Genomic DNA, 11,416 nt, shown 5'->3' with positions numbered 1-11,416 from the left:
TTTCCAAAGTTTGGGGACCAAATTGCAAATACATAATAGTTGATTCGAATGACAAAATGAAGATTGAAGATTACATAGGATCAATTGGACTTGAATATAATACTAAGGACTAAAACAGCATGAAAAATGATCAAATTAACATTAGAAGAAGTTCAACGAGATCCCAAAATTGCCAAAGCCATGCGTGCACATGGGATAATGAAGTTGTGTGTGAAACCCCAAAATCTATAGAACTTGAGTATGAGAATGTTAAACCACGCATATGCAGTGGTTTATACCATGCGTATGCATGGCTTTCTAGCTAATCGAGATTTGGTTTCCTTCTCTAATACAAATACTTATGGGAACCAACTTTCGACGTGTTACCAAAATATGCAGAAAATGAGGATGAAAGTGTTGAACCTTGCACATGTAATGGTTTATATTGAGAAGCGCATTTTTGTGCATTTATTTATGTCATATTACTAAAGTTTTATGTTGTCAAATTATTAAATTCTACTTGGGTTAATTTTCTTTTGTTTTTAGTTATGGATATTAATTGCACAAATGATGAACTAAATTGCACTATTTGAGAAAGAGGAAACCTTGGAGAGAAAATTGCATTAAATAGGCAATGTAATTAAGTGGACCTCAATTAGACTTGCTTTGGAATCAAAATTCAATGACTAATTGGACGTCTAATTTGATTAAACACAAGGGCTGAATTGATTATATATACGCACAGAAATCGGAAGCTGGGGGAGAGAATTAAAAAGGCGACTGGTTGTGAATTTGAAGAGAGAAAATGCAGCCAAAATAAGAGATACACGCAAAAGTCGGGAGAATAGAGAAAAGGGCAGATTGGCAGCTGGTTGAAATGATGTCAAATCACTGTTTAAAAATTTATTTTTTTGAAATAATGTGGCTCAAATAGGCCCTAATATTGTTCACTTGAAAATTAGCAATTTGAAAGTAAATTTAGTGAGAAGTTGCAACTTCAAGGCACACTTAATGAAAATTCTTGTTTAATGGCATGTTTGTTTAATTATTGGAGTTTTATGCTATTTTTATAGGTTGATGTGTCACATGTACTTAATATAAACTTAGCACTGGTGCTTAGGACATCATTACTGTATATATATGTGTAAATCTTCTATATATTTTTTTAAAAATATTGTGTCAGAAATATCTTTTGAAATTTTTTTTAGCGAACATTTTATTTTGATATTTTTAATGTAAAAAGTCAGACTAGGCCAAAGCCAAACCAGTTGGTTTGGGTCCAATTCGGTTCTATAATTAAATATGGAACCAATTGTTCCATTTTAAAAAAATTCAGTGGTACTTGATTTCGGTTGTTTCCCTTCCAAACCAGATGGAATTGGCCCGTGCCCATTCCTAAAGAAGGCTAACCATCTTAAAATATTTTGAGAGGATCGCCAAGTTTTCAATTGCTCCCTTGTTTCCTTAGTTTTTTTTTTCTATTCCACAACTTTAATTATGAAAAGGCAATTAGGTCTTTTACAAAATTTTATTTTCTTTCCAATTTTAAATATTTAAAATTTTGTCATAGATTTTTCATTTTTTGGGTAATTTCTTAATTTTTATGTGATTCCAATTACTTTATTTGTTTAAGGACAATTAGGTCTTTCGTAAGTTTTGGTTTTAATATGTACATTTGTTATTTAAACTCTCATTACAGCTTTATCTTTTTTGCATGACTTTTGATTGAAAATATGAGATATTTCATAGATGCCGCCGAACTTCCATTAGTCTAGGAGATCTTGAATATTTCTATGATGCTTTCAATTGTTTGATCCAAATCAGTGTAAGAATTTTGGATCATAATGATCAAGAAAGGCCATTCACTCAAAAACTAAATACAATCATAACGATTGAATTCTAAATTTTAGAAATTTTTTGTGATTCATTTAATTACAAAAAAAATAGTTAAATAGAGCGGTGATAAATATTATTTATAATAAGACAAATATGCGAAGAATGTGAATGTCACGATTTCTTTATCATCATCCCTACAAGCTAGAGTAATGACAAATATAGGTATTGCAAATTTTTTCTTTCATCCCTAGATTTTTGGCAAAAAAAATTCATTGTCCCAAACACTATATCATATTGCATCACAAACACTTTGTTGCAAAAAATAAAAGTTTATTGCCATAAGTTTCCCACCAAACAATATATTGGCTCCATGCTTTCCATCATGTTTTTTGCAACCATCTTTATTTTTTGTCACACTTTGATAATTCACAATTTTTCACACAGGCTTATATTTTTTTGGTACTTTTTTGTCACAATATTTATGACAAACCTTATAAACATATCGTGCTAAATCATCTATTTCAATAACTTTTTGTATGTCGCAAAATATTTTGTTGTGAAATAACAATTTTATTGTACTGGTATGACATGTGATTAATAGTATGACAATTTAATATATATCACCTAGAAAAAGGATAATGAAGGAGGAATTTAGGTATTGAATGGGTGAAAATCATGTTTTCTCGAGATTTTCTCATTTTTTATTTTATATCCAACAACTTTAATTATGACAGGAAAATGAGGACTTATGCACGATTTTATTTTTCTTTTCGATTTTAATTATTTAAACTTTGGTCATAGATTTATCGTTTTTTGGTAATTTATTAGGTTTTATTTGTTTCCAATTACTTTAGTTACATGACGACAATTATGTCTTTCGAAAGTTTAGGTTTTACTTCATACATTTGCTATTTAAACTCACATTATAGCTTTATCATCTTCTATATGACTTTTGAATGAAAATATGAGATTTTTCATAGATGTTGTTGAACTTTCATTTTTCTACGGAATCCTCAACATTTCTATGGTGCTTTCAATTTTTTGATCCAATTAATATTCATATATTGGAATAGATGATTTGTTGATCACATGTTTTAATGTATTTTCTTACGTGTCTCATGAACAAGGGCTTACGCGATGATTTTATCGAAACCGATTTCAAATCACCAAAAACTCTCATGAAATCATGTGCATATGAGGGTTTGCAACCAATAGTTTGTCTTAGTACCATTAGATGATCATAAGAGCCTAAGATTTGTATCGACCTGATTCTCCATAGTGTTCCAGCATATTAATAAAGCATCCTTAAATCTACTATTATTTATACAATTCTCTTTATGTAGAGGAATGGATATGTTATCATGGTAATTCACAATCTTTTATCTTTATTTTGATAAAGCATCTTGTGAATCACGCTATAACTCATATTTACTATTGAAGTCTTGAGCACAACATAAAATAACATAATATTATTGCTTGTTATTGATCACATCTACAAGGATTAACAAAGTTATTTAAGTTAATATTGCTCATTTTTTTCAAAATATGTTCATCAAATGCACATCTAATTTGTAGGTGAACGTAGATTAAAAACTAGGAATTGAGATTTTGTAAACATGTAGATGATGAAATTATGACTTTTTTATTTTCATTTCATTATATTGTAAATGTTTGAAGGTATACGTAATATTGATGTCGGTGCATGAAGTTAATATCAAGGACAACCTTTTTTGTATGACTCTTCTAATTTTCTTGTGTAAGTATTTTCATAATTTTGAATTATTTTGGATACATGTATCGCCTACAAAAATTAAACCTTTTAAATTTCTATTTTAGCCATCTCTATGCACTTGATGTTAATGGATTTTTTCCCTTTTTTTTCATAGCTAAGTTGGAAAATTGATAATCTTATGTTGACGAATTTTTTATTTCACTTGTACACGACAGTTGCCACTTCCCAAAAAAGCCAAGAAAATGTTTATCCATATGATTTTGTTTCTTATTGTATGAAAATTAAATGCCGCAATTTAAAAAAGGAAAGTAAACAATTGCTATTCTCTCAATAATCCCAAATTCTTTATTTATAAATAACATCTTCTGGAATTAAAAATACTGTATACAACACCATTTCACCCTCCGAAAATCATCCCTAAACATGACTAGGGGGAAAATAAAGCTTGAGTATATTGCCAATGATGCAGAGAGAAGGGCATCTTTTAGAAAGAGAAAGAAGGGAATAGTAAACAAGATTAACGAACTTTGCACCCTGTGCGATATACAGGCTTGTATTATAATCTATGGTGCCTATTAACCTCAGCCAACAGTTTGGCCATCTCGGCTCGATGCTCAGCAAATTATTTCCAGATTTCGGGAATTTCCAGAAGTGGAACAGACCCAGAGACTGTTCAACCAGGAGTCCTATACGATTCAAAGGGTTCAGAAGTCTCGTAAACAAGCCGAAAAGCTTCAGAGGATTAACAGAATAACAGACATGGAAATTCTGATGCACCAGTGCATGGCTTGTTTGTCCAGTCTGCAAAATGTCCCTCTAAGTGACATAACCGAAATGGGACGCTTGGCGGAGCAAAACATTCAGGACATCAAGACCCGAATGAAGGAACTGGAAAAGAACTGGGCTACAAATTTACAAATGGGTGAGACTAGCTCCACTCCTCCTAGGGATGACGCAGCTGGGCCCAACTTTAGGGAATTAAGTCTCTTTCATAAATCATAACCTTTTACTTTCATCTGTGTTTATTTTTGGATTAATTACAGTGGTTTGTTTTTATTCTTCCTTTGATTTTGTTTTGGCTATCGTGTCTGTTAATATAAAATTAAAATATTAAATTCATGAAATTTTTGAATGATGTTAAGTTCTAAATTTAGAACCCTTCAGTACAAATTAATTATAATTTTGATTATTGTTGCTTAACTACAGTCAGTGAGAATTCGTTAATTCCAGATAAAACTAAAGAGAAGAAATTTTATGCATTTTCAAATGATCGATATAGAAAGAATTTGAGATTAAAAAAAAATGTATGTTTGAAGTTGGAATAGTGTATATAAGCTAAAACTTACTATACATTTCCATAATTGAAGTCAAATTTACATATTTTCTACATATTCTATGTTGTATATTGGTTGTTCAAAACCAACAATGGAATGAAAAAAAAAATTAAGAGAGGCATGTGACTACATGGATTTGTACCATGCGGTCACATGGTACAATTTAGTGACTGTTGGGTGGCCGTTTCTTAATGTTATGGTTTCAATTTCGGTGACTTTTCACTCATTTTTTGACGCCATTTCACACTGCTGGTTGTGGCCTATATTTAGAAGATTAATGTTCAAGGCATTGATATGAGAAAACAATTTTGAGAATCATTCCAATTGCACAATCAAAGATTAAACACTTGCTCTTCATTCATATTCATTTTCTCTATAGTGTTCTTCAAGTTTTGGATAATTTTACTTTGTTCTTTGGTGAAATTCATCTCAAGGCTTGTTATAATCCTTCAAACCATTTGTCGGAATACCCTTAAGCATATCATAAATCCCGGAGGAGGGGGGGAATAATGTTTGAGGATAGCAATCCCGTGTTTAAGCCTTCGAAGTTGTTATTGATTATTTTTCGATTTCTTCATCTCATTGCTCCAATTCTTGCACCATTTTCTTTTGTTTCATCTCCATCCTTCCATTATTTTCCAACATTCTCAAATGTTATTTTTCTGCAATGGAGAGCGAGACAACAATGACAACAATCAAACTCATGAATCAAGACTTGATACGATTGGATCGGTTTGATGATACAAACTTTACGCAGTGGCAAGACAAGTTGAAGTTACTCCTTACTGCATTGAAGATCTCCTATATTTTGGATCCAGATTAGCGCCGTTATCAGAACCCGCAAATGGAGAGGCTGAAGCAATCAAGGCGAAAAGACAAAAATGTGAAGAAGATGAATTGATATGCCTCTTGTCACATACTCGGTGCATTGTTGGACTATTTATATGACTTATACACAAACACAACATCGGCAATAGAGATTTGGGATGCATTGGAGAGTAAATACAAAGCGGAAGACGAAGGTGCCAAGAAGTTTTTAATTTCTAAAAACTTTGACTTTAAATTTCTTGATAATATTCCCTTTCTTCCCCAAGTACACGAGTTACAAGTGATTGTCAACAAACTAAAGGCAATGAAGATTGAAATCTCAGAGACCTTTCAAGTAGGGGCTATAATTGCTAAACTCCGGGGTACTAGGAAAGGATACTGGAAAAAATCATGCATAGTTTTGAAGATTATACTTTAGAACAATTGCAAAAATATCTTCGGATTGACGAAGAAAAAAATAGAAGTGAAAACTCTTTGGAAGGAACTTCTAAGGCTAATGCGGTTGAAAAATTTGAACTACCTACGAAATCCAACAAGAGGAAGTCTTTAGGGAACTTGAATAAGTCCAAGAAGAAGACCAAATGAGGGGTTTTTGTGACTGGAAAATTTGGACACTATGCAAAGGATTGTAGACACTGGAAAAGAAACAACTTTGAAGGTAAAATAAATTTCATCCAAGAGGACAAAATTGTGGCCACCGTAAGTGAAATAAATGCAATCAAGGGAAAGGTTCATGGGTGGTGGTATGATACTTGTGCTATTGTACATGTATCATATGATAAATCTTTATTCAAAACATATTATGAAGTGGATGGAGACCAAGAGATTCAAATGGGCAACGAAGTTCGATCCAAGATCATTGGGAAGGGAAATGTTGATATTATCTTCACTTCTAGGAAAATCGTTACCCTTACAAATTTACATGTTTCGGATATGAATAGGAACTTAGTGAGTGATAATCTTTTAGGAAAATCGGGTATCAAATGCGTGTATGAATCTGATAAATGCTCTTCCTTAATGGGAAATTTGTTGGAGAAAGCTATTCTAGTGAAGGAATGGTCAAACTCTGTACCATTGACAAGAAAATGAATAAAATTGATTTTGCATATGTTGTTGACTTATTTTCATTATGACATCCTAGATTAGGACATATTGGTAAAAATAATATGAAACGTATGAAAAAATGTGATTTGATTTCATATGATGAAAATAAGAAATATAAATGCAAGATATGTGTAGAATTAAAAACGACTAAAAACCATACGAATGTTAAGAGAACTTCTAGTATCTTAGAATTAATCCATACCGCTATATGTGAACTAAATGGCATGTTAACTAGCAGTGGAAATAGGTATTTTATTACCTTTATTGATGACTTTTCTAGATACACATATATTTATCTGATGAAATATAAACATAGGCTTTTGACATGTTTAAGTTGTATAAAAATGAAGTTGAAAATTATCTAGGAAAGAAAATTAAAACTTTAAAAAGTGATAGAGATGGTAAATATTTTTCCAGAGATTTTAACTTATTTTGTAAACAACATGACATAATTCACCAATGATCTACCCTAGGACACCCGAACAAAATGGTTTGGCTAAAAGAAAAAAATAGAACTTTAGTAGAAATGATTAATGCCATGCTTATATATGCTAAGTTGCCCTTTAATTTGTCGGATGAAGCTTTATTAAGTGCATGTTGGATACTTAATAGGATTCCTTCAAAATATACAAAGGTTTCTCCTAACGAATTGTGGAAAAGAAAGAAAACTAAACATTGAATACTTCAAAATGTGGAGGTGTCTTGCTTGTCGCAAGAACACGAACACTAATAGAACCAAATTGGGTCCAAGAGGTATTAAATGTACCTTCGTTGGATATGTTAACAATAGCAAATCTTATAGATTACTAAACTTGGAGACCTATGTAATTATCGAATCAAGCAATGCATAGTTCTTTGAGGATTCGTTATCTTAAGATAATGAATCGTGGGAAAATCTTGACAATATCCCTAGCTCAAGTGGAGCATGTGATGACATGTCTTCTGAAGATATTGATGAGTCTAGTGACCAATAAAATAAAAAAAGAACTAAAGCTGAGAAGTCTTTGGGACCGGATGAAATTGATTCTCAACTTATCTCTTTTTACGTAGTAGAGGGAAATGGGTTGAATGTTGTATGGATAATTTCTTTTACTCTACAAGTGAAAATCGACCTAAAACGTATAAAGAAGCTATGGCTTCTTGTGATAGCATCTTCTGGAAAGATATAATTAAAGATTAAATGAATTCGATAATGTCTTATAAAACAAGGGAACTTGTCGATTTACCACCCGAATCGAAACCTATTGGATGTAAATAGGTGTTTAGGAGAAAATATAATGTTGACGACTCTCTAAATACCTTCAAGGCCAGTCTGGTAGCCAAAGGTTATCTCTAAAAAGAAGGAATACTCTCTTTTGACACATGCACCGGTAGCTAGAATAACATCAATAAGAATATTATTCTCTTTAGCTTCAATACACGACTTGCACATTCATCAAATGGATGTCAAGATGACATTCTTACATGAGGGTCTCGATGAGGAGATCTATATGGAACAAGTGAAGGGTTTGTTCTACCTAAAAACAAACATAAGGTGTGCAACTTAGTAAAATCATTATATGGTTTGAAGCAGGCACCTAAAAAATGGCATGAAAAGTTTGACTTAGCAATAATATCATTTGGGTTTAAATATAATAGCGTAGATGGATGTTTATATTTTAAAGTGTGATTATGTGACATTTATACGCTTGTATGTTGACGACATGTTGATTATAAATAATCACATGGTCGGTGTAAAGAAATGAAGAAGTTTCTATTTCCACATTCAAGATGAAGGATCTTGGACAGGTGGATACCATTTTAAGTATCAAAGTCACAAAGACTAGTGGGGGTTATCACCTAAGTCAATCACATTATATTGAGAATGTGATAAACAAGTTCAAACACTTGAACATAAAAGAGTATAGTAGCCCGATTGATCCAAGTTTAAAACTTGTAAAGAATGATGAAATGACAATTGCTCAATTGGAGTATGCTAGTGCTATAGGGAGTCTTATGTATGCAGTTCAATACACAAGACCAGATATAGCCTATACAATAAGTAAACTTAGTAGGTTTACTCTACAAGTGAAAATCGACCCTAAAAGACTTAGTAGGTTTACTAGCAATCCAACTAGGATTGGGAGAGTTATTGGCTACTTAAAGAAAACCAAGAGCTTAGGCCTACAATATACTAAATTTTCGGCAATATTGAAAGGATTTACCGATCCTAGTTGGATATCTAGTACGGGTTAAAGTAAATCTACCTCGGGATGGGTGTTCATTTTAGGAGGAGGTGTTGTTTATTGAAAGTCAAAGAAACAAACATGCATAACACCCTCGACCATGAAATTTGAATTTGTAGCCTTATTGGATATCGGGAAAGAGGTTGAGTGGCTCAAGGATCTCTTCTATGAGAGACCTTTGGAATCGAAGAATATTTCTTCAATACCCACATGTGTGATGTCAAGCCACATTAGCAAAATCATACAATGAGGTATACAATGGAAAGACTAGACATATGAGTCTTAGACATAACTACATAAGGAAATTAATCAATGATGGAATAATTTTCCTAGATTATGTAAGGTCAATTAAGAATTTGACGGATCCTTTGACTACATCTCTAAATAGAGATTTAGTAGCATCTATTTCAAGTAGGATGGGGTTGAAACTCCTTAACTAAAAAAGGTCAACCAATGACGAAACCTTGTCATTACTTAAAAGGTAATCCACGGGTTCAAAGGATAACAAGAAGTCATTGGATATGTGGATAGTTACAGCATTATTCAAATCCGCAATGATCCTATCCTAGTTAAAATAATGTTGGTTGTTATTGAAATTGGGGTTGAGCTTTAAGCTCTTAATAAAATTCAGTGCTAAAATACAAGTACCACTAAAACTAACAAAGGAACGGGAAGAACTTCACCTAAACAAATTTTGAGGTGGCGCCGCCTCAATTGAGAGTCGGAGTTTCTCTCTTAAAAGTTTGTTGAAAAGGATAAACGCAAGGCCATAATAGCGCTAAGCGAGTTATGAGGAACTTGAGAACACGTGATGCTCGTGTGTGTATTCTTACTGGTATTGTCACACAGAATAACTGGTTCAAAATTGAATGCTAGCTTTGATTTTGATATTACATTGTGTGAATTACACTATGATTAGATTCAAATCGAAAGATATTTAATCTTTATGCATGAGTATCGTATACTTTGAATATGAAACCTTTTAATTTTGGACAAGTGGGGGATTGCTGAGTATTGATTGTTCAAAACCAACAATGGAATGAAAATAAAATAAAATTAAATTAAGAGAGCCATGCAACCGCTTGGCTATATGTTGAGACCAAAAAGTCTCAGCATGAGTGAACCATGCGACCACATGGCCTAGGTGTCCCTTGCATGGTATATTGTGACACTATTCTACATTCTTATAAAAACTTGTGAAAATCGCCCATGTTTTGACCAGACTCTCGTATTTGTATAATACTCACCACCTCGATCAAATCTTACAACTTTGATAGCTTTTTCCGTATTATTTCTCTAATTCCATTTTGAAAATCTTGGATTTCTCAAATGTATGAGATTTATCATTAATTAACTAAGCACATCCATATCATGAGAAATCATCAATAAAGATTATGAAATATTTGTTCCCACATATGGTGGAAGGCAAAAGTCCACTAACATCGGTATGTATCAAGTCCAAAATACTATTACTCCTAGTTGAAACTTTCCTTGGAGACTTAGTTAATTTTCCTCTTATAAAATCCATACAAGTGTCAAAATCATAGAAGTCTAAGGAGGGAAGTATCTCAACTTTTACTAATCTTTCCATTATATCCATCAAAATGTGACCTAATCGCGTATACCACAACATAGAGGACGATTCACGAATTAAAGCCATTTTTTTGATACATTGGTCACACACGAGACTTCACCAAAACAAGCCAAAGAAAATTTATTTAAACCATTACATAAAATTCCATTCCTAATCAAATAAGAACCATAAAATAACTCAACGTTTCCATTACCAAATTTAAAGGTACAACCATAAGCATCAAGTTTTGATTTAGAAATTAAATCCTGTCTCATTTGCGGTACAAAAACTATATTTTCCAAAACAATGGTAAAATTGGACTCCAAAGACAACTTCATATCCTATGATTCAACCTTCACTTGAACTCTATTTTCAATGCTCAAGCTCACTTCATTCTCACTTGGCCTCCGTTTGCTTGTGAATCCCTACCAAACTCTTCTTCGTTTCCAACCAAGTCATAAATTTAAGACAATCTTTCTGCCCGTAACCCTTACTTTTGCAAAACTTGCATTGATCAGTTTTCTTTATAATTCCTTTAGGACAACTAGAAGTCTAACCCTCAAAATTTCTATTCTACTGATTTCGATGTGACTTATTGCCCTTACGGAACTTAGACTTATGGTTACGAGAATGCCCCCTGTTTAATGATGACAAAAAAGCTAATTGCACAGTTTCAACAGTCTCAGGACACATCCTATACTCTTCTTGGGCACACACTGTTATAAGGTCATTCAAATCCTATTTATCCCTTTGAGCATTGTAAGCAACTTTAAACTGATTGAACTGGCTAGAAATGCTATTTAAA

General features: G+C 32.5%; 1 protein-coding gene across 1 annotated transcript; it reads left to right on the top strand.

Moving 5' to 3' along the window:
* The first annotated feature begins 3,970 nt into the window (after nucleotides 1-3,970).
* Nucleotides 3,971-5,704, top strand: LOC111411197 (agamous-like MADS-box protein AGL80). The gene is made up of 4 exons (XM_023041751.1): nucleotides 3,971-4,054; nucleotides 4,133-4,469; nucleotides 4,754-4,851; nucleotides 5,555-5,704. The coding sequence occupies exons 1-4, from the start codon at nucleotides 3,971-3,973 to the stop codon at nucleotides 5,702-5,704; spliced, it is 669 nt and encodes a 222-aa protein (XP_022897519.1).
* The last annotated feature ends 5,712 nt before the right edge of the window (nucleotides 5,705-11,416 follow it).

Source organism: Olea europaea, chromosome 15 (assembly GCF_002742605.1).
Source record: "Olea europaea var. sylvestris chromosome 15, O_europaea_v1, whole genome shotgun sequence".
NCBI lineage: Eukaryota > Viridiplantae > Streptophyta > Magnoliopsida > Lamiales > Oleaceae > Olea > Olea europaea.
The sequence above is the reverse complement of the archived record's forward strand: the minus strand, read 5'-3'. Positions and strand labels throughout refer to the sequence as shown.

Coding starts and splice junctions, on each gene's coding strand:
- LOC111411197 (XM_023041751.1), top strand. CDS start 3,971: ATGACTAGGGGGAAAATAAAGCTTGAGTATATTGCCAATGATGCAGAG. Junction 4,055..4,132: donor GAAAGAGAAAGAAGGGAATA/GTAAACAAGATT, acceptor TATTAACCTCAG/CCAACAGTTTGGCCATCTCG. Junction 4,470..4,753: donor GGCTACAAATTTACAAATGG/GTGAGACTAGCT, acceptor GCTTAACTACAG/TCAGTGAGAATTCGTTAATT.